This window comes from Eupeodes corollae, chromosome 1, assembly GCF_945859685.1.
Source record: "Eupeodes corollae chromosome 1, idEupCoro1.1, whole genome shotgun sequence".
Taxonomy (NCBI): Eukaryota; Metazoa; Arthropoda; class Insecta; order Diptera; family Syrphidae; genus Eupeodes; species Eupeodes corollae.
In genome coordinates, this window is record NC_079147.1 from 141,428,164 (window position 1) to 141,450,902 (window position 22,739).

Below are 22,739 nucleotides of genomic sequence, written 5' to 3' on the forward strand. Positions count from 1 at the left end.
TCTAAATGTTTTTTAAATAAATTGATTCACTGGCGGAAGTACCCTCAGCTTTTTTGATTTACATCCAAGTCCTTTGGATGTGAACTATCAACGGCAGCGTATGATATGCTCATTAAAATCTGATCTTGAAAGCATCTGGAACCAGAAAACAGTGTCAAATTTTATGCTTCGAAAACTCATTGTTACTCACCGTAACCCTCAACCAATTCATACACAAAAACATGGACAATTTTGTGTCGTGATTCAATAGAAATCTAAATCCGACTGACCCAGGAGCTGAAACCGAACAACCACTTGCGTAGCGTTACGTGTTCGTTATTTGGATTCTGGAGCAGGTAGAAGATTATCCAAATTTTAGTCGAATAATCATCTTTAGGTCCATTTTTGGATGAATGAGAAGGTGAATAGACAAAATCTAGGACAAAACCAATCTACGCAAGATTCATGAGGTGCCAATACATCGAAAAAAAGTTATCGTTTGGTGTGGATTTTTGGCTGGAGGCGTCATCGGTATGTACTTCTTTGAAAATGATGCCTGGCTAAGTCATTACCGCCAAGGGCTATAGTTTCATGATCACTTAATTGTTGTCTTCTTAACTATACGATATAGACACCAAAGGCATACATAATGGTTTCAACAAGATGGCGCTACGTCACACAGCTCGTGAGGTTATCTCTAGCCGCTGAGACGACGTGAGTCGACTTTTTTCGGTGGGAACACAATGCACGCCCTGAAAAACAACATAAACATAAACTATCCCTATCAGAAAACCTACTTTAATGCAAGACGAAAACTTTTATAGCTAAACCACAATTACACGTGCAGACTTTGACATATTCAATAGAAACAATGGACTCTTATGAGGCAATCTGAAATGTTACCTCACGTTTTGTGCTCGCTTCAGACCGTAAATATCGTAAGTTCAAGATCAACGCCCAAATAGATCTATTTTATAGTTTATCACGGTTTGACAGCTATAATGTCATTGTAATTTTTTTTTGTTTTATGTCAGCGCCTGAGGTTCGAAGCTACGTTAAGTTTTCAACTTCTTTGGCCAAGCTTTATGACAGATGATGTCGTAAGATATGTAAAAGCCGATAAGAAGCCTGTCTAAAGCCTGGCCGACTTAACTCGTGTGTTTGTGATGTGGCTATCAATAAAGTCAGAAACTTCAAGTTTAAAATACTTACACTAAACTTCACAAAATTTAAACTATTATAAAACCTTAACAAAATTATGAAACCTTTATCACCGACATTATAGGTCTTTAAATTTCACACACAAACATTTTGCATTGCATTAAAAAAACCTTTTCGCGGTATAATTTTTGAGACACCACATTTTAAAAAAAATGTATTGCTTTTAATTTGAAATTTTCTTGATGTTGCATACTTATAGTCACACTTAACTTTAGTCCGCAGTTTGAGGAGCTCTGAACTGAAATAAAAAATTATCACCAGGATTGGTTCGAATACCAAATTTTACTTAGCATATTTTTTGGTGTTTCTTATTTTCAAAAAAAAAATACTTTTTATTAAAATGTATTGATTTGCACCTTGTTTGAATTTCTTAACAATTAGTATTGGGTTTTTTACATGTAAATCATTTCCCGAGTCATAGTCTGTTGATAAAAGTTCAATTTGAGGTGATTTTAGAAGACTCGATTTTCCATTCCTTCCATTTTCATAGGCATTAAAATGATAACAATCGGAATTTAAGGATTCTAGTGCTCTTTGTAAAATTAAACGGACACCATTTTTAATTTGTACCTCACTCAGTTGTTTATCTAAATTAAATAATCTTTTAACTTTGTTAATTCTAAGTTATACCTATATTAAAATTTTCCATCGTATATATACCTTCTTCAGAATTATGTTCAGAAAATACGCAGCCTTGTGAGAAATCCCGGGATGAATCTTGGTTAAAATTAAATCGACTTTCTGCATTGGATTTCGATATCTGAAGAAATTTGGTTACTACTTTCAAACATCGCTAAACGCGTCTAATTGTACCTTTGTTTTTAAACAGCATCCATTAGTTCTTTTTCGAACACATTTTGTATCATTTTCGTCATCACCGTTATAGAGGTTAAATCTTTGTTGCCGCGATGAAGGCCCAACTTCAGCTTCAGCTCCAGCCGATTCTCCATTAGAGGAAAGTCCTTCGACTTCTTGATAGTCACTAATCAATGAACAAATATCCTCAGATGCTTCTCTAAATGTGCTCTCCTCGAGGCCCTCACTCATAAAATGATGCAGAAACGCTCGTCGATTAAATAATTGATTATATTTGCTTAACATTCTACACCAAGCTATCTTAACGGCGGTATTATTCGTTAAAGCCATCATTGCTCGATCAGTTGGCCCAATATCACCACCATACACAGCACATGGTGGCATTGAGTTTAGTCCAATCTTAAATCCAGTCGGTGACCAATCAACAAAATTAAGACATCCTCGAGACTTCATAATTTTAATGCTTGAGTTAATTTCAGAAGATTCAACATTTCCCCGATAGAGCAGCACACATGACATGTATTTTCCTCTCGCTGGATTACATCGAATGAACTGGCTACAAGAATGAAAGCAATCAAAAGTCATGTTCTCTGTGCTAATTACAGCGTAACATGCATTGTTCATGGATATCAGAGGTGAATAGCTAACCAAGGGGAAGTGAATTCGTGGAAAGGGAACAAGATTCGTTTGAAATTCAGTGAAAGACACATTTAAGCTTCCATAGAATCGCTGTGAAGCTGTCATCGTTGAAATAACCTATAATAAAAGATTAGATGGTTTTGAAATGATTATCACGAAGTTTGTTAATCTAAATGAAGTTAACCTGAGCAATTATTCTATTCAAGTTGGTATACGTCGGAGAGTAGACTCCCAGTTTTGTTTCACAAATATCATAAAGAGCTTCATTGTCCAAAATGAATGTACAATCGCTGAAATCCATGCCAATGTGAGTTGCCAACAAGCTGTTATAGGGCTCAACAATCAAGGGTGTGATACTAGAAGGATACAAATAATATAGTCTCTAAGATCTTTAATCATTTATAGCATTCTTCTTACGATGGTGAAGGAAATATAATAAAATCCATTTTTGTCATTTTTCCATAGTCGTTGGAAATTTCTTCCATTATTCGATTACCTAAGCCCGAACCGGTTCCGCCACCAATCGATCGAAAAACAAGAAATCCTTTTAAATTTGGACAGCTTTCTGCAACATCTCGCAGGGAATCCATTGTTATGTCTATTAATTCAGTTCCAAGAGTATTGTATCCGCGTGCAAAATTGCTTCCACTATCCTCCTTGCCATTTATAAGCGTTTGGGGTTTAAACAGGTTACCATATGCGCCAGTTCTTACTTCATCTGAAATGGTTTGAACTTAAAAAATTAATTTATTATTTATAATTTTATATAAGAGTGATAAAACCTATTACAGTTGGTTCCGAATCTACCATTACTAAACGTGGCACCATTTTTGAACAATTCGAATAAGCAAAGAATGTTTGAAATGAATCATCCAATGAATAATTATACAAACGACCATGTTGATTGATACCATGCTCAAGGCAATAGAGCTCCCAACAGGCATTTGCTATTTGAACACCGGCTTGGCCTACATGAACATGGATTATTTCACCCTGAAAGAGTAATGTTAAAAAAAAGGCAATAAGCACGTATTTTGTAAGACTATTGGAAAGGTTTTGTGGTACATTACTGGACATTTCTTAAGGACCGAAAAAATATTTAACTGAAATTTTTAGTTTTTGAAATTCAAAAAAAAATTCGACTCGAAATGACATTTGTTTCATTCGTTAATTTCAATAAAAATGAGCTGTGATTTGTATTTTTTGAATCAGTAGGTGATTTGATTTCTTATCCAATATCAGTCAAATACATATCTGGCTGTAAGACTGCTCGCTATGTGAATTTTTCTAGTCCCTTTTTGGTCTCGTTAAAGTCGAAAAATGTCAATGCAGTCAATATTATCGGTGTTATTTCTATACATAAGACTTTTATCTTCTAGTCCAATTTATGTTTTGTAAATTGTGTTTAAGACTTTCAGTTGTGTAACAGGCTGCTGTTTCTGCAATTATCAAAGCTGTAATATTTTTAACTAATTGATCTAATTTAAAATTTGAATTAGTGAAAATGGTTATTTCTTAAATTAGGTATCTACAAAATTAGATAAGAATAAGAAGACTACAAAACTGTTTCAGAAGAAAACAAAAAGGACGTTGGACTGTCATGCCACGGGTACTACCTCTTGCGAAGAATTGACAAATCCTCCAAGAGTAATTCTTATCATGAAAAGTGCTTTCTCAAATTAACTGTTCAGAAGGAATTAAACATTTATTGCACTGTCGGAGAAATCCTAAGCATTTTTGGCAATATCGAAAAGTGATACACATACCGAGTACTAAAAGTTGATCATTTTCCTGTGCGCAAGAATGACTCATGGATAGCGACATCAGAGGTGGGTAACGCTTTTAAAATAGGAGTCAGAATGAAGTTTTTGAAACAGTAAATTCTACACGGTTGATAATTCCATATTGGACAATGATTTCGAGATGAAGGATGTGAATCTAGAAAGATTTTAATGAATTAGAATTGGCAAATAAGATATCGTTTATGAATATAACGAAGAGTATCGGAGACAAAACGGAACCCTGGGTCATATCAGGATTTTTTTTTATGAATTTCAGACTTGAAAGCATCCAACGCAACGGTTAGAGAAGTAGTTTCTAATCCAACGAAGAAGAGGTTCATCAACATTAAAAGAACATATTTTCGTGAAAAGAGCCGGGTGTCAAACTCTATCGAATGCTTTTGTAATATCAAGTGCGATAATCTTACTTTCGCCAAACGATGAAAAGAATTGTTACACTTCTCGGATAGATAAACCACCAATGACTGTGGGACCTATTGCTTTTCAACCAAAATCAATAGTTAGTCTTTTGAAAATTTGCTACAGTACAAAAACAAACACATGAACGTGATAGGAACCTCTTTGACAAACTACGAATGTCCTCACCTAGTAGAACCGTCCAACTTATTCATCCTCGTTTTACGTTTCTAACGTCTTCGGAGTGTTAGTTCTTCATCAACGTTAATTAAATTTAAAATCTGTAAACGGACGTATTTTATGCTGATCTAAGCAAAACATTTGATAATCGACCGCTCTATACAATCTTGATAAAATTAGAGAGATACGGATGATCTACAGTTTATAAGAACTTGGTTAAATTCTATTTAAAAACTGAAATTCCTTAAGGCGTTCATATTTTGCGTTCTTTAAAGACATTGGTGAAGATGTACTTTACTTAATGACTGATCCTTTAAACGGTACTCCTTAAGTGGAATAGAGCTCATTAATAAAAAGTTCAAAGTGATATCATACACTCGCAGTTGTTTCTTCGTATTTCCATGAGATCTAAAGGAAGGTCTTCTGTTTTATGAACATCGACTAAATTTACTAACCCCATAGATGCTGAAAAAAGAAGGGAAAGGAGGGAATATAAATCATGTAAGAAATATCCGTGGCGTGATGGTAAGTGCGTAGGACCATGCTAGAGGTCTTATGTTCAATCACAAAAGGAATAGCTGAGAGTTTTCAAAAAAAAGGAATAGCCCACGATTTTCTCGAAGAATTAAAAAAATAATTATTTTTGAGATTTAATCATCAATTAAAAGGTGGGTCGATGCCCTGTATTTAAGTTAAAACCGCATCTTGTTTATAGCCTTGGTTGAGGAAATAGAGCAATCGAAAGATAATTTGTGATGGCTGGGTCTAAATATTTTAAATCTTTTTTTTCAACCTCCAAATTACTTTTATCTAATCAAGAGAGCTTATAAACTCTACTCAGTTTCCTTTCAGTTTTAGAAAACCTTCACTCAAAATTTAAAGTACTAATTAAAAATTTCGTTAATGGTATTATTAAAATTCACTGTTTTTTAGGGAATCAACATGTTTCCAATAATTTATATTTAAATCTTAAAGGGCGAAATAATCCAAATACATGTTGGTCAGGCTGGTGTACAAATCGCCAACGCTTGTTGGGAACTATATTGTCTTGAGCATGGCATCAAAGCTGACGGAACTTTATGTGATGAATGTCCTTGTGACATAACTTTTACAAATTTCTTTGATTTCAAAACACCGAATAAGGTTGTTCCACGTGCGATTTTGGTTGATTCTGAGCCAACAGTTATAGGTTCGTTCATATTTACATTGATTTTTTTTTAGACCAATAATTTTTTATAGATCAAGTTCGAACTGGTGCCTATGGATGTCTCTATAGTCCTTTGAGTCTAATAACTGGAAAAGAGGATAGCGGAAGCAACTTTGCTCGAGGCTATTATACAATGGGTGCAGAACTAATAGATATTACAATGGAAGCTATACGAAATACAGCGGAATCATGTTCCAATTTAAGAGGATTCCTTATTTTTAGATCGATTGGAGGAGGGACAGGATCAGGACTTGGCAATCTTATTGCAGAGCATCTTTTAGAATTATACGAAAAAATTGCCAAAGTGGAGTTCATCATATTCCCATCACCATCGTTAGATGTTTTTTAAGTTACTTTTTAGCTCAAATGTTTCATATTCATATATCTTTTTAGACTTTCTCCATTAATAGTAGAGCCTTATAACGCTCTCTTGGCTACACATTTGGGCATGGACTCGATGGAATGTAGCTGTATTCTGGACAATGAAGCTCTCTATGACATTTGTTCGAAAAAGCTCAACATAAATGCCCCAAAATATAAAAACCTAAACAGAATTATTGGACAGGTTTGTTTAAGGTTGCCTAAAGTTTAATTTTAAACATAAAAATGTCTTTTTTTATGCAGACAGCTTCTAATTTCACCACATCGCAAAGGTTTTCTGGAAGCTCAAACGTTTCCTTTTCTGAATTCCAAACCAATCTAGTTCCTTATCCGCGTATTCACTTTCCAGTTGTTAGCTATGCTCCCTTCATCCCAGGAACAGGCTCGGGCTTTACTCGACTAACAACAGAGCAAATAACAATGGCTTGTTTTGAGCCATCCAATCAATTGGTACGATGTAATCCTATCGAAGGAAAATATATGACGTCAGTTCTTCTATATCGGGGCTATACCCCGGACTCCGACATCAACTCAAGCATAATGCGTTTGAAATCAACCGGATCAATTCGCTTTGTTGACTGGTCTCCGACAGGTTTTAAAGTTGGAACCAATTCAGAGCCTCCATATTCTGTTCCTGGAGGAGGATTGGGCAATACCAACAAATCGCTGGTGGTCTTGTCAAATAACACAAGTATTCGAAGGACTTGGTGTCGTCTAATAGATAAATATGATCAACTATATAGACGAAAAGCATTTATTCATCATTACTTAGCTGAAGGTCTGGAGGAGGCTTCGCTAGCAGAAGCTTCTGAGGATATTTGCACCCTGATTTATGATTATAAGGAGGTTGATAGTGCAGGCAATACGGGAAACATGCCAACTTACCAAAAATCAAATCTTAGTAAAGGATCACAAGGGTTACCCAGCCCGGAAGGACCAAGATTAGGGGGGTCAGACGTTTCCCAGAACCAGACACGACAAGAATCAAAAAGCGCACGTCGGGAAGTCCCGCCGAAGCAATCAACTCCTTCCAATAAAATGCCCAACCAAAAATCATATATTATTGATAAAAGTCTTACAAATACAAGTGACGATTTTTCTTTGTCGCATCAGCCTAGTATCGATTCACATTTTGATGAAGATGATAATAAGGAAGTATGCCAAAAGTCCAAATGCAATAAACGGACAAATTTCGCTGAGCCAGAAAATTATTCACGGCCAGTACAATGTACATGCGAATGTTATATGAATAATATTGATGACTGTCCTGATTTTGATTGTGCTTTAGCAGACGCTACGTCACGAAATAAATCAGTCACTAGCATTGTAACCCGCATTTTTATCTCACAACGAAATAGACAGCAAGAAGGATCTAATTTTGATGCCAGGGGAATGTCTTTACCAACTCGATCCGATGAAAGTTTACCAGGCGACGAAGAACCAAAGACTGATTCCCCAAAAAAATCTAAGAGCTTTGAAAGCATACACAACCAAACTGAGAAGTCAGTTGAGGGTTCGAAGAGACGTTCCAAATCCCACGAACCAAAGAGTTCTGATGGAATTCAAGAATCTGGAAAAGAACCTGAGAGCTTCATTGAGGAAATTAACACAGAACCTGTTAGAGCAAGGGACAGGTTTCGTCCCACTACATTTAAAACACAAATACCTACCAGGAGGTGCTTTGAATGCTGTCCCGTAGGAGTATTTAAACTGCCACCTCCCCGAAGTGAGGGTCAGGAGACCTTAGGCGAAGCATTAAGCGCAAAGGAGAGATTTTGTAACTCAACTTGCCAACCTCCATCAAGCTTAATGGGGAACGAGACAATTTTTAGTGCACCCAAGGATCCTTGTGAAAGTCAAGTCTGCGATGATCAACCAGCATGTAGTTATCAGGTTGATCCGTGTGCCAATCAGCAAGTATTAACTTATTGCCCACCGCCGGAAACAAGAAATCCATTGGCAAATTGCACAAGAATGATGTGGATTGGTCCATCTCCAAATGCTTTTTGTCGGCAAAATAATGCTTGTGATATCAATTCGGTCGCAAAGCGCAGAAAGTCTTCTAAACGCAATGAGTACAAATACACAGAGTGTTTTTGTGATCATGATATTGATGGTAGATTTGATATTTCGAATACAGCAATATTGCCATCACAATGTATGCCCAATAATAATTGTATTTCCTATCAAGAGGAGAGATTGAAAACACAATGTATGCCCCATAATAATTGTATTTCCTATCAACAGGAGATCATCTGCTGCCCTAATAGTGGCGGGCCTACGGCTGCTGCGGGGACTTACGAAAGCTATCCAGAATGTAGCTCAATGGTTAGTCCAATATTCTGCACGGATACATCAGCCGGTGAGTGTTGTGATATGGACAACGAAAGTACGAGTATAAATCCAAGAGTTCAAGGAAACTTTTAAAGAGTGTATTGAACAAAAAACCTAAGTATAAAATTAGTATTTGACAATAAAATTATGAAAATTAAAATATTTCACAAAATAGTTTCCATTTTAAGTAATGTCTTTGTATATGAAAGCCATAGTACTCTCATGGTGGAAGTCGAATAAGGCGGCATCTACATATTTTTTGTGGAACGTCTAGCGAAGACATTCATGGAGAAATCCATTGCAGTCGGGAGACTTTCAAATGTTAAAATTTGAAATAGAGAAAGACTATAGTGAATTAACCAAAGTCTGAGTGCGAGGGGACTACACATTTGTTTCTTTGTCTTTGTATTTTGGATTGGTTATATTTTTGCATAAGCAAAATGGTAGACTTTCTATTCAAAGATGATAAGCCAAAAGCTGGTGAATTGTGATTTCGTGTAGGAATTTTATATTCTTTGTTGAGATTTTATATTTTTGATGATTTGAGAATTGTATTAGGGAATTATAACTTGAACTATTATAGGCAAGCAAATAATATGTAGGTATTGTATTGTTATGAAATAACAGATATTAAATAATTTTTTTTTAAATTTGATTGCCTAAACCTTTCTTACAGTTTGTTTTCAAATCGAGCATAAAGAAGTTTAAATCTTGTTGATTGATATTGAAAAGTTGGTTACACAATTATTGACAACTTATAGTGAAATAAAATATTTTTATGCATGTTAAATTTTATAAACATATAAAAAAATAGTAAACATACCTGCCTATTATAGCATAATTTAAGCTTTTACGTTTTTTAAGGTTGTGAATTTTTTAATTGGGATGAGGAACTTTTAAAATCTTTTGTTTTAAAAATTAATACAAATAATTGAGTTTATAAAGTACTTCCGGTCAGAAGTGTTTCAAGGACAAATTTGGGGACAGTTTTACTTAAGTTCTTATGATATTATGCTATATGTAGGTATTTATTATAATCTATCTACAATAGTAAGTTATGAAGGATGTAAGGAAATGCTTTCTTTTATTTTTAGTAAACCTACCCAGGCCCATTTTTGAACTTACATAAACTTTGTTTGGATCTTTATTTTTAGAAAATTATTAGACTTTGTAATTGTACTTACCTACATAAATTTAATGACTTTGTCTCAGTGGTAAGATATCTAAATTAATGCACTTTTTTTCTGTCAGAGCAAAGTTTTTAAATTTGGGGTAATTTTTCTATAAATTTGAAAAAATTCATCGAAAACATATACGAGGATAGACTCAAATAGAATGAATGTAATTATGTAGACATTTTGGGAGGAACAATAATTATCTCCCTTATTCTGCTGGCAGCTTATGGAAATGGAAATAATATTTGTCTCTCCCTCCCCCGAAATGTCTTCACTTTCGATACTAGCGCCAATGGCTCGGCATCCGGTCGCCTAAAAATTTGCTCATGAGAGTATTATAGTTTTCATATACAAAGGTAATGTTAATAAATCAGTAGGTAACATGTTAAGAGCCCAAAAACTATTAAACGACGCGTTACTGTTGGCGATTGCGAACGGTCGAAAGGGTTTTTGACTGTTCTTATCCACTTGCTTCTCGGTTTCTCGACTTTTCTGTCTTCTTGAGAGACTAGATTCCAATTTAATGCCTGTTCTTTACCTTGTCCAATCCACTGACCCGTCTTATAAAAACATGTAAGGTGTTTCGTAAACACCTATTGATGAATGTCGTAGCTTTTTTTTAAGATGAGAGTGTTGTTCCTCCAAACATAAGACAACGCCTTGGATTTTCCGATACGTTATGTTCTTCGGTTCCGCCTTCAGCAAAGAAAATTCTTCTAAGATATTAAAACCTTCATTTTTTTACAGGCATGGCCTTGAAAAACGTATTCAGTACTCGGGAAAAAAAACTTTTGGGGCTACGGGTACTACGCTGTTTTGAAGCTGTCTCCTCTATAATGTTCATCGAAAATGCTTGACGGCCTTATAGTTTTATATAGTTTTTGGCAGATTTGAAACTTAAATTGTCTTAAACTTAAAAGAATCAATAGAAAGTCTCCTCCTCACATTGGGGAGGTGGCACTTTGAATTATCAAGGGATGCCCGTTCGAAATACCAAGATTTGTCTTAAATACCAAAGGAGGTCTTATAATTTCAAGGCAGATCTTGAAATATACATAAAGATCTAGAGATAACAAGGGTGGTCTTGAAAAACCATGGCAGGTCTGCAAATTTTAAGTGGGCCTTGCAATATCAAGGTACTTTAGGGGCACTTTGAAGATTTTAAGGTTGGTTTGCAGATTTCTATATACAAAGTGAGATCTTGGAAAATTAACGGTGGAGATTTCAAGGGAGTCTTAAAACATGAAGTCAGATGTTGAAAAATCAAAGAACTGTGAAAATTAAGGAAGGTCTGAAGATTCGATAGGAGGCCTCGAAATTTTAGACTAACAGATTTTTAGCATTCCTAATTTAATGGTCTTTGTGACAGTTGTGAACAGCCAATCCAGTTTTGAATTATGTTGTTTGTCACCTTTCAAATTCAATGAATATACTAGGGCTTCTAACGGAAGTCTTGCCTTTAACTTAAGAATAAATTTAATTATTAGACTTCATATAAAACATATTTCAATAAATCTTTTGTTTACAATGTCATTTGAAAAATAAAGTTTTTATATTTTTTTAAAAATAAATTTCTTGTTAACAAATTATTACATTTAACCTTTTTTACTATTTTAAAGTTATATCAAACGGTTACCCAGCCCAGGAGGATCAAGGATAGGGTGGTCAGACGTTTCCCAAAACCAGACACGACAAGAATCAAAAAGCGCATATCAGGAAGTCTCGCAGAACCAATCAACTACTCCCAACAAAATGCACAACCAAAAATTATATGTTATTGATAAAAACCCTACAATTAAACAGCAAGAAAGATCTAATTTTGATGCCAGGGGAATGTCTTTACCAACTCGATCCAAGGAAATTTTACCAGGCGACGAAGAATTAAAGACTGATTCCCCAAAAAAATCTAAGAGCTTTGAAGGAATACGAACCCAAACTGAGAATTCAGTTGAGGTTTCGAAGAAACGTTCCAAATCCCACGAACCAAAGAGGTCTGATGGAATTCGAAAATGTGTAAAAAAACATGAGAGCTTCCATAAAGAAATTTACACAGAACATGTTAGAGCAAGGGACAGGTTTTGTCCCACTTTATGTCAAACACAAATACCTACCAGGAGGTGCTTTAAATGCTGTCCCAGAGGAGTATTTAAACTGCCACCTCCCCGATGTCAGGATCAGGAGGCCTTAAGCGAAGCATTAAGTGCAAAGGAGAGATTTTATAACTCAACTTGGCAACCTCCATCAAGCTTAATGGGGAACGAGACAATTTGTTGTGCACCCAAGGATCCTTGTGAAAGTCAAGTCTGCGATGATCAACCATCATGTAGTTATCAGGTTGACCCGTGTGCCAATCAGCAAGTATCAACTTATTGCCCACCGGAAACAAGAAATCCATTGGTAAATTGCAGAAGAATGATGTGGATTGCTCCATCTCCAGATGCTTTTCGTCGGCAAAATAATGCTTGTGATATCAATTCGATCGCAATGCGCAGAAATTCTTCTAAACGCAATAAGTCCAAACACACACAGTGTTTTTGTGATCATGATATTGATGGTAGATTTGATCTTTCGAATACAGCACAATGTACGCCCAATAATAATTGTCTTTCCTATCAGGAGGAGATATTGCCATCACAATATATGCCCAATAATAATTATATTTCCTATCAAGAGGAGATATTGCCATCGCAATATATGCCCAATAATAATTATATTTCCTATCAAGAGGAGATATTACCATCACAATGTATGCCCAATAATAATTGTCTTTCCTATCAAGAAGAGATCATCTGCTGCCCTAATATTGGCGGAGCTACGGCTGCTGCGGGGGCTTACAAAATCTATCCACAATGTATGCCAATTGTTAGACCAATATTCCGCTCGGATACATCGGCCGGTGAGCGTTATGATATGGACAACGGAAGTACAAAGCCAAGAGTTCAAAGAAGATTTTAAAGAGTGTATTGAACAAAAACCCTAAGTATACAATTAGTATTTGACAATAAAAATTGAAATATTTCACAAAATACTTTCTATTTTAAGTAATGTCAATAAATCAGTAACATGTTTAGAGCCCAAAAATTATTAAACGACGCGTTACTGTTGGCGATTGTGAACGGTCGAAAGGGTTTTTGACTATTCTTATCCACTTGCTTCTCGGTTTCTCAACTTTTCTGTCTTCTTTACCTTTTCGAAGCGTATGTCCAATCCACTGTCACCTCCACCTTCGTATAATAATGTTCATGACCCTTCTTATAAAAACATGTAAGATGTTTCGTAAACACCTATTAATGAATGTCGCAGCTTTTTTTTAAGCTGTCTTAAACTTAAAAAAATCAATAGAAAGTCTCCTCCTCTCATTGGGGAGGTGGCACTTTGAATTATCAAGGGATGCCTGTTCGAAATACCAAGATTTGTCTTAAATACCAAAGGAGGTCTTATAATTTCAAGGCAGATCTTGAAATATGCATACAGATCTAGAGATAACAAGGGTGGTCTTGAAAAACCATGGCAGATCTGCAAATTTAAAGCGGACCTTGCAATATCAAGGTACTTCAGGGCAATCAGATTTCTATACAAAGTGGGTATCTTGGAAAATTAACTGTGGAGATTTCAAGGGAAATCAAAGAACTGTGAAAATTAACGTAGGTCCGCAGATTTGATGTGAGGCCTCGAAATTTCAGACTAAAGGCCCAACTATAATAGGCATAAGCAAACATAAGCTTATGTCAAAAACCCAACGAAAATTCACTTAAGTTTGCGAAATTACTGTCATGTCAGATTTTACTTATGCGGCGAGCGACTGGGATCGCTCTTGTTTAAGTGTGCTTAAGTTAACGAAACTGAGAAAAATTGAACGAAACGGAGCTAGACTCCATTATGTTCACTCGTATTAAAATTCTTTGTATTCGCACGTTTACTTATGCGCGCATATGCTAGCTTATGCCTATTATAGTTGGGCCATAACAGGTTCTTACCATTCTTAATTTAATGGTCTTTGTGATAGTTGTGAACAGCCACTCCAGTTTTGAATTGCGCTGTTTGTCACCTTTCAAATTCAATGAATATACTAGGGCTTCTAACGCAAGTCTAGCCCTTAACTTAAAAATAAATTCCATTATAAGACTTCATATAAAACATATTTCAATAAATCTTTTGTTTACAATATCATTTGAAAAATAAAGTTTTTATATTTTTTAACAATAAATTTCTTGTTAACAGATTATTACATTTTACCTTTTTTACTACTTTAAAGTTATATCGCTTCAGTGTTCACACTTCTAAAACTAAGTTCATAAATTCTCCAAAAAAAACAATTTTCTCTTTTCTTACTTCTCAATCTCCTCGTAGTCTCCTATCAAAGAGCAAACATTATTGGATGCTTCTAATAAACTAGACTCTTCCATTCCTTCGCTTACAAAATGATGAACAAAAGCCCTTCTACTAAAGAGTTTGTTAAATTTGATCATCAATCTGCACCAAGCTTTTTTAATAGCAGTATTATTGGTTAAAGCTAATAAAGCTCGGTTTGTAACAGCAAAATCACCTCCTTTAACAAAACTTGGTGCTACATGGTTGGTTGAAGTCTTAAACCCTGTTGGAGACCAATCAACAAAACGTGCTGAATTTTTTGTTGTTTTTAACATATTTATACTGGTGTTAATATCTCCTTCTGAAATATCTCCCCTGTAAAGAAGAACACATGCCATGCATTTCCCTTCAGATGGATTACATCGAACTAAATGATTTGACGGTTGAAAACACTCCATTGTTAAAGTGTGTGTTGTAATTTCTTGAAAGCAGGAATTCGTTAATCTTGTAAATGGAGCAAAGCTTATTAGAGGGAAATGAATCCTTGGATATGGAACGAGATTTGTTTGAAATTCACCAAATGTAAAACTCGAGCGTTGAAAAAACCTTTGTGAAACAGTAAATGAAGAAACAACCTAGAAATATTAAATAAAATAACAGACCTTATATAATTTTTCCAAAAAAATAAAAACGGTACCTACTTGTCCGATTATTCGATTAAGATTGGTATAAGTTGGACTTTTCACGTCCAATTTATGGGAACAAATATCATACAAAGCTTCATTATCTACAATGAAGCTGCAATCACTAACATCCATGCCCATATGAGTTGAAAGAACAGTGTTATAAGCTTCGACAATAAGTGGAGCCATTCTAAAAATATTATTAAAAAAAAAAACACTTTTTTAATAAAGCACTCAGATTTTCTTTTTAAAACTTACGATGGCGAAGGAAAAACAATGAACTCCAATTTTGGCTTTTTGGCATACTCCATTTGAAATTTTTCAAATATTAGATTTCCCAAACCAGAACCTGTTCCTCCACCTATAGATCGAAACATAAGAAATCCTCTCAAGTTGTCACAAACTTCAGCAATTCTTCTAATTCTATCCAATGTTAGATCTATCATCTCCCAACCAATTGTATAATATCCACGAGCAAAATTACTGCCACAATCTTCTTTGCCGGTAATCAAAGAATCTGGGTGGAATAAATTTCGGTACCAGCCCGATCGTATTTCATCTGAAATTATATACATATGTATGTGAAATAAGTACTAAGGTCAAGTATTTTATATGATTCCAACCTATTACAGTAGGTTCCGAGTCAACTATCACCAAACGAGGAACTACTTTCATGGATTGCGATAGAGCAAAAAACGTTTTGAATGAATCATCTTCTGGAATCTGATGTAAACATCCGTTTGCATTAATTCCATGTTCTATACAATTAAGTTCCCAACAAGCATTTGCTATCTGAGCACCAGCTTGGCCGACATGAATTTGAATTATTTCCCCCTGAAAATAGTTTAATTTTTAATAAAAAAGTTTTACCATTTATTTCGAAATATCAGCTACAAAGTTTGACATTTAACGAATAATTTTGATTAATCTAAGCTCCCGGAAAAAATTTGATCTTTCTCAAGTGACTTAATTTCTTAAGAAAATGTTTTATATGTTTTTTGCGAAAGAAATTAAAAATGCATGTACTAAAACTTTAATTACTTTAATTCATTAAATTTCTTTGATTTATTAACGGTTGCCTAATTTCTCGGTAGATCCTAAGCTCTCTTCAATTTGAATATGCAGTACAGGACAAATATGATATTTGCCTTTCATCCGTACTAGTTTGGAATTGAATAAGCTATCTCCATTTCAAAGCTCTCACAGGCTTACCAAACTGCCCATTTTACATCGGCATAATTCTCTCAAAAATTATATTAAATCTTCCTTTTTCAAAAGTTCAAAAGAATAGAGACAAAATGTAGGAATTGATGAAATCATGATCCGAATATACAATAAAGATGAAGATACGCTAAACACGCCCCCACAGAAGCCCCTTCAGGGGAAGGAAACGCTTCATTGGCAACAAAAATGGAAGTCGATGCAACACCACAAGTGGAACCATCGACATCCACAGTCCCAAATGAGCCATCCGACGTGGAGGCTAAAACTACAGTCGACAGTAACTCCGACATGGAGACTGACGACGCCACCTCAGGCATCTGAGGAAGACCTGCTTAGGTCCTCCTCAGACGATGAAAATGCCAACAAAACAGTGGTGGAGGTTGATCTGACTAAAAGTAGCAATGCTACGATTAGTACAGATTAATCTCCATCACGCCATCATGGCCAAGAACAACCTGATACTCCGACTGCATATGAACAAGGAAGACATCGTCTTAATACAGGAGCCGTGTGTCTCAAACTCCATCATCAGAGGTCTCAGGACTCCTGGCTATAAAATATTGTATGCATCGGAGAAAGGTGAACCAAGGTCATGCATGTTAGTAAAAAATGAGTTAAACATATTTTTACTCCCCAATTACAGCGACAAGGACACCACCACCGCTGTCCTAACAACGGATAAAGCCACCTACTGGCTCATATCCTCCTACCTTGGCCGCGACAGCCCAATTCCAGGAAACACCTTGAGGAAGGCAATTGCGGACACGCAATCGAAAAAAGTTGGTTTCCTAATTGGTTCAGACGCTAACGCCCATCACACGGTATGGGGTAGCTCTGATATAAATGAGAGAGGTGAGTACTTATTTGATTATTTACTAAGCACTAGCCTACTCATAAGGAATAGGAAAGAGGTACTTGATATTACACTTACCTCTGACTCGATCCACAATATGATTTCAAACTGGCATGTCTCAAAAGAGAATTCCTTCTCTGACCACAAATACATTCAGTTTGAGCTCAAAGATGTAGCAAATACATCTACAGGATCACTGGAATACAAACTGGGAAAGTTATAGGGAGGTACTAGCACAACTGCTTAATCACAATCTTCTTAAAAGCTCCTCCAGTAAAGATGAACTAGACCTTTCTGTAAATCATCTCACCGAAGCCTTAAATGAATCAATGAGATCTTCATGCCCTGTAACCATTTTAAAGGGTAAAAAGAAACCTTATTGGTGGCGTAAAAAACTAGAACCATTCAGAATGAGCTGTCGCAAACTCTTCAACAGATCTAAGTACACTAGATCTCCTTCTGACTGGGACATATACAAACAAGCTCTAAAGCAATATAAAAAAGAATTAAGAAAGAGTAAGAGGTCTTCTTGGAGAATTTTTTGTGGTAAAATAGAAAATACTTCAGAAGCCTCAAGACTCAGAAAAATTCTCTCAAAAAGTCCAACAATACCCAGTGCTTTAAAAACAGAAGCAGGCACGTGGACTATCACAGATGAAGAATCTCTTAATCTGTTATTAGACACCCACTTTCCAGGTAGCTCTAACATAATCAATGACTTAACATTTAATTGATCTAATAACGCGGGAAAAACTGCAATGGGCCATAGACAGCTTTGATCCATATAAATCTCCAGGACCAGACGGAATCATTCCGGCCGAACTACAAAAATGCTCAGACATGATCATTCCACCATTGGAAATCATTCTGACAAGCTGTGTAAGGTTGAGATATATTCCCAAAGCCTGGAGAATGGCAAGAGTAGTCTTCATTCCTAAAGCAGGGAAACCCTCACACGTTAACCCTAAAGATCTAAATCAGCCTTTCATCCTTCCTTCTTAAAACCTTGGAAAGATTGATTGAAATTTACATCAGACATAATTTGAAACCATGTCTCATTTCCACATCTCAACATGCTTACTCTAAGGGAAAATCAGTAGAATCAGCACTTCACTCGCTGGTACGTACTATTGAACATTCCCTCGAATACAAAGAATATAACTTAGTAGCGTTTCTAGATATTGAAGGAGCTTTCAACAACGTCAGTTACCAGGCGATCACAACAGCAATGGATAGGCTAAAATTAGAGAAATCACTCATAGATCTAATAAGTCTCATGCTCAAAAGCAGGACAATAATTTCTAACATGAGAAGTTTTACTACCACCAGATCGGTGAATCGAGGCACTCCCCAAGGTGGAGTCCTTTCGCCTCTTTTATGGAACATGGTAATAAACGACCTACTTACAGCATTGGAAGCAGAGGGTTTCATGGTGATTGCCTATGCTGACGGCGTTGCGATATCCGTATCTAGGAAGCACCCCCAAGGTCTCTCGGGACTCCTACAAAATGCCCTAAACAGGCTAACGAAATGGGCTAAGCAATGTGGATTGGACGTCAACCCACACAAAACAGAATTAATACTCTTTTCGAGAAGATATAAAATTCCTCAGATTAGCCCACCCAAGATTAGAGGAATACCATTAAGCTATTCCGATCAAGCTAAATATTTTGGCCTCATTTTAGACAAAAAACTAAATTGGAAGGCAAATATTGATGAAAGAGTCACAAAAGCTACTGTAGCGCTTTTTACTTGTAAAAAGGCCATAGGATCAAAATGGGGCTTCTCCCCAAAAATAACCCACTGGCTATACACTTCGGTAATCAGGCCGATACTCATTTATGGAGCTGTCGTATGGTGGACCGCACTGGACAAGATGGTAAATCTAAATAAGCTCATCAAAGTCCAGCGGTCAGCAGGTATGTGCATCACAGGAGAACTTCGCTCAACACCCACCGCAGCACTAGAAGTGCTTTTAAACCTAACACCACTTGACATCTTCTCCAAAAAGGTGGCTGCCAACTCATGTCTAAGGCTTAGAGCCACCTCTCAATGGACCAGTAACAATACTGGACATGCTACTATTCTAGACAGTTTCAGATCTATCCCAGATCGCTTAGACTATACTACCCCAAAAATGGTATTCGGTAAAAGCTTCCATGTGTCCATCCCTTCAAGATCCTCCAGGGAAGAAAATAGACCCCTGGAAGACGATGCGGTACACTTCTATAGAGACGGTTCAAAGACCGATCACGGAGTTGGAAGTGGTATCTAATCAGAACAACTGAATCTCAGTCTATCCTATAGACTTCCCAATCAATGTAGTGTATTCCAGGCCGAAGTAATGGCGATTAAAGAACCACTATATTGGTCAAAGAAAACTTTATATCTTGTAAGGATACACGAATCTTCTCAGACAGCCAAGCCGCTCTTAAATCGCTCGCGTCTATCTCCACAAACTCTCAAACAGTCCACGATTGTCGATCATCTCTGAATGAGATGACGGAACAGTTTAACATTCACCTCATTTGGTTGCCGGGCCACAGAGACATTCCGGGAAATTGCAAAGCCGATGAGCTCGCCAAAAACGGAACACTTCTGCCTTATGTTAGACAAAAACATAACATAGGAACGCCACTTGCTACATGCAAATATCTTCTCAAGCAATAAGCTCTAGAAACAACAAATGCTAGATGGTTATAAAGTACCACCTGCCTAGCAACCAAGCAAATATGGCCAAGTATTGACTTAAAACGGTCAAAAGACTTGATATCACTGAGCAGACAAATTGGAGTAATAACGGGACACTGCCTCATAGGAAGACATGCTCTGAGGCTAGGGGTCTACACAAATGACTTCTGTAGAAGCTGCATGGACGAGCAGGAAGAGGAAACGGTCCAACACCTTCTATGTACATGTCCAGCACTCTCCATTAGAAGGAATAACTTCCTCGGTAATCCCTTCTTCGATAACACCAGTGAACTGGCAACGATTGACACAAAACGTCTCTCTAACTTTATTAAAAGTACAAAATGGTTTGTTTAAATTCATCACTCTCCCATGAGTAACCTCATTAGTGGTATCACAATGGACCCTTGAGGTCTACGTGCGTCAATGACATCTGGACAGCCACTCCAACCTAACCTAACCTAACCACTCATCATATGTTAAATTTCTAATTCGGTTTGTGCTGATAATGAGTCCGAATTCAAAAAGGCATTAGTCGAAATTAACGCTATTTTAATTCTGAGTACACCCAAAAACATATCGTATGCAGAATTCCAAAATTTAAAACTGGAAAACCCACACTTTTCTGTGTGGCTTTCAGCTGACTTGACTTCTTTCATTAAAAATCGCATGATAGTCTTGGTTTCTCTTGTCACAATCTGGATAAATCTTAGTGCCGAAAGGCCCAAACCAAACTTCTCGTCATCGACGCTGCTGCTGGCCTTTGGCTTCATTTCGGTCACAAGTACCTCTTATCGAAACACTTTGAAAAATTTGTGTGTCTTAAATCACACCATGTTGGGTGACCCATTCATTTGGATCACGGTTGCAGGTACCGCTCATCAATGCACTATGATAGAATTGTCCATTCTGCAGCTACGCATACATTTCGTTTTCATTGGCGCAACTCGCACGAACGTTAATAATGCTCCTATGGAATTGTTGTCCTTGCTCCCAAAACCATCTACTGGTCGAAGGTTAAGTAGCTGACGATGTTGCTTCGACGGTTCTTTCATTGGCACAACCAACTTCCTAACTTTCCGTAACAAAACAAACAATACCTCAATGTCAGTTTATATTTTTCTTTATTTTCGTAGCACACACACGCACCATACGCCAAAATTGTATCTTCCTCGCACTCGCATCTTGCTTAGACAAACACAAAAAGTTAGAAGCAAACATATATATAAGTATGTATATCCTGATGTACATTAAATTTGGAATGTGTATATAATTTAGTTATATATTTAAATATATATATATATAAAGAGAGTGATTAATAAATAGGTAGTGCGCTCTCCATTTCTATCTTTTGTTTTTGATTAAATAAAATAAATAAGTTTTCATTATCTTAAGTACTAAAGCTGGTCTCCTGCGATTTTGTTTTTTTTTTATTTGTTCAAATGGCATCTTTCTGATCTTGTCCATTAAGAAAGGGGACGGGATTTGCGATTTTATAGCAGTGATTGCTCAATCATAATCTTATCGAAGCCAGGAGGTGGTCCAAATGTGAAGTTATCCAGAATAACATCTAGAATCGCTCCATTTCCAACTAAAAATTAAAGAACCATAAGTATGCAGGAGTTAGGTAGTGTGGATTATAAGTTGCTTACCAAACACAACGGGATAAACACTGCCCTTGACATTGCGGAATGGCACTTCGAGACTCTTGCCATTGAAGTAGAAATTCAGCTCGATGTGGTCGAAGGTGACGCCGATGATGTCACCATCGCCCGGAAACTCTCTGTCTTCTTGTTCTTGTGACGTTGCGGCTATCGCCTGATTGACTGTCAGCAAGACATCATCGGCATCCTCATCGATGCCAATCAGTCCACCGCAGGCGTTACCATTTGCCTGAGGCTGTGTTGTGACTACGGCCGGTCGAAATACCTCGTCATTGAACCGTGTCGAATTGTCTGAGCAAAGACACCACGATTCTCGGTCGGTGCCACCGACTTTTTTAGAGAGATCAGTTTGTCTGGTGGCTAGGCCCACGGACCAAGTGCCACTCTGTTGAATTTTGATTTCGAAATATGATTTTGATTGTACAAGCGGAGCAGTGGCCAGAGCGCCACCGGTTCCAGTAATACGCAGCTGATTCGATAAGAGAATCACTTCTGGGCCTACAAAAAAGTTATTCAAACAAAATAGTACAGTTTCTCATTCTAAAACCGGAGCAAATGCAAATTACCCATAAATGCAGCATCCAAATGAATTTCTGGTTCTCTAGTTCTGTGGCTTGTTGATCTTGGTGTTCGTAGGTTACCATTGAGGCAAGTCCTTAAACAGCAAAACATATTTTCACTAAATCGGGTAACTAACTTTGAATTTGTAACTATTTATTCTACTGTTTTGTATGGGACTAGATGGAAAATGGTTAAATATACTTTCATAAATAAATTTTTATTGAATTTTCTTCCATTGATTTTGTATTTTTGTAAAGGAAAACAAATTATTGTTGGTTTAAGATGAATATTGAAGAAAAATGTACAATTTTTTCCTGTACTACATTTTTCGTTTGGCATTTAATTTGGCATCTGTTTTGACAGCGGGCGTGTTCATTATATTATATTCATAAAGTTGAGTACACATTAAGCGCGCGACTATAAGAAGCACTAAAACACCGTTCGAATACGTTTAACACCTTAGTTTTTCCTGTTTTTGGAATAATCATAGGAATATAATACAGAATCTGCAGTAGAATCACGAATTTTTCGGAAACGAGAGCTCGTAGAACATTTTGGTTTGCAGTTTTGGGTAGAGCATTTAAATACCTTTCTTTTAATGTGTATTTTGATTGGGTGGGAAATA

The 22,739-nt window shown here is 36.4% G+C and overlaps 4 protein-coding genes across 6 annotated transcripts; 1 reads left to right on the forward strand and 3 right to left on the reverse strand.

The window, feature by feature from the left end:
• Nucleotides 1–1,656: 1,656 nt before the first annotated feature.
• LOC129942719 (tubulin alpha-1C chain-like) lies at nt 1,657–3,860 on the reverse strand. Its single transcript, XM_056051765.1, has 7 exons — nt 3,721–3,860; nt 3,438–3,648; nt 3,073–3,373; nt 2,840–3,011; nt 2,014–2,772; nt 1,861–1,960; nt 1,657–1,801 (listed from the first exon to the last, which is right to left on the reverse strand). Exons 1-7 carry the CDS (start codon nt 3,730–3,732, stop codon nt 1,788–1,790), a joined length of 1,569 nt encoding a protein of 522 aa, XP_055907740.1. The 5' UTR covers nt 3,733–3,860; the 3' UTR covers nt 1,657–1,787.
• Nucleotides 3,861–5,854: 1,994 nt separating this feature from the next.
• On the forward strand, nt 5,855–13,157 carry LOC129942718 (tubulin alpha chain-like). Of its 2 annotated transcripts, XM_056051764.1 has the most exons (6): nt 5,855–5,939; nt 6,009–6,222; nt 6,273–6,573; nt 6,634–6,805; nt 6,865–8,737; nt 12,747–13,157. In XM_056051764.1, exons 1-6 carry the CDS (start codon nt 5,937–5,939, stop codon nt 12,779–12,781), a joined length of 2,598 nt encoding a protein of 865 aa, XP_055907739.1. In that variant the 5' UTR covers nt 5,855–5,936; the 3' UTR covers nt 12,782–13,157. The 2 variants fall into 2 exon arrangements, with proteins under 2 accessions (XP_055907739.1, XP_055907738.1); XM_056051763.1 differs by lacking the exon at nt 12,747–13,157 and having other exon boundaries at nt 6,865–9,111.
• A 1,137-nt stretch (nt 13,158–14,294) lies between these two features.
• On the reverse strand, nt 14,295–16,122 carry LOC129941055 (tubulin alpha chain-like). 2 transcript variants are annotated; one of them, XM_056049600.1, is made up of 5 exons: nt 16,019–16,122; nt 15,748–15,958; nt 15,383–15,683; nt 15,143–15,314; nt 14,295–15,076 (listed from the first exon to the last, which is right to left on the reverse strand). In XM_056049600.1, exons 1-5 carry the CDS (start codon nt 16,028–16,030, stop codon nt 14,459–14,461), a joined length of 1,314 nt encoding a protein of 437 aa, XP_055905575.1. In that variant the 5' UTR covers nt 16,031–16,122; the 3' UTR covers nt 14,295–14,458. The 2 variants fall into 2 exon arrangements, with proteins under 2 accessions (XP_055905575.1, XP_055905576.1); XM_056049601.1 differs by having other exon boundaries at nt 14,873–15,076; nt 15,139–15,314.
• Nucleotides 16,123–20,996: 4,874 nt separating this feature from the next.
• On the reverse strand, nt 20,997–22,445 carry LOC129938980 (SPRY domain-containing protein 7). The gene is made up of 3 exons (XM_056046823.1): nt 22,120–22,445; nt 21,542–22,051; nt 20,997–21,480 (listed from the first exon to the last, which is right to left on the reverse strand). Exons 1-3 carry the CDS (start codon nt 22,223–22,225, stop codon nt 21,383–21,385), a joined length of 714 nt encoding a protein of 237 aa, XP_055902798.1. The 5' UTR covers nt 22,226–22,445; the 3' UTR covers nt 20,997–21,382.
• Nucleotides 22,446–22,739: the final 294 nt, after the last annotated feature.

What these genes read in the sequence shown, in the direction of transcription:
- LOC129942719 (XM_056051765.1), bottom strand. An exon ending in TTCGGAACCAACTGTAATAG is followed by an intron (nt 3,374 to 3,437) that starts GTTTTATCACTC and finishes AAACCATTTCAG; the next exon opens with ATGAAGTAAGAACTGGCGCA. An exon ending in ATTATATTTCCTTCACCATC is followed by an intron (nt 3,012 to 3,072) that starts GTAAGAAGAATG and finishes GTATCCTTCTAG; the next exon opens with TATCACACCCTTGATTGTTG.
- LOC129942718 (XM_056051763.1), top strand. An exon ending in ATCATATTCCCATCACCATC is followed by an intron (nt 6,574 to 6,633) that starts GTTAGATGTTTT and finishes ATATCTTTTTAG; the next exon opens with ACTTTCTCCATTAATAGTAG. An exon ending in TAAACAGAATTATTGGACAG is followed by an intron (nt 6,806 to 6,864) that starts GTTTGTTTAAGG and finishes TTTTTTATGCAG; the next exon opens with ACAGCTTCTAATTTCACCAC.
- LOC129941055 (XM_056049600.1), bottom strand. An exon ending in CTCGGAACCTACTGTAATAG is followed by an intron (nt 15,684 to 15,747) that starts GTTGGAATCATA and finishes ATATAATTTCAG; the next exon opens with ATGAAATACGATCGGGCTGG. An exon ending in ATTGTTTTTCCTTCGCCATC is followed by an intron (nt 15,315 to 15,382) that starts GTAAGTTTTAAA and finishes TAATATTTTTAG; the next exon opens with AATGGCTCCACTTATTGTCG.
- LOC129938980 (XM_056046823.1), bottom strand. Translation starts at nt 22,225, where the DNA reads ATGTTTTGCTGTTTAAGGACTTGCCTCAATGGTAACCTACGAACACCA. An exon ending in TTTGGATGCTGCATTTATGG is followed by an intron (nt 22,052 to 22,119) that starts GTAATTTGCATT and finishes ACTTTTTTGTAG; the next exon opens with GCCCAGAAGTGATTCTCTTA. An exon ending in TGTTTATCCCGTTGTGTTTG is followed by an intron (nt 21,481 to 21,541) that starts GTAAGCAACTTA and finishes TTTAATTTTTAG; the next exon opens with TTGGAAATGGAGCGATTCTA.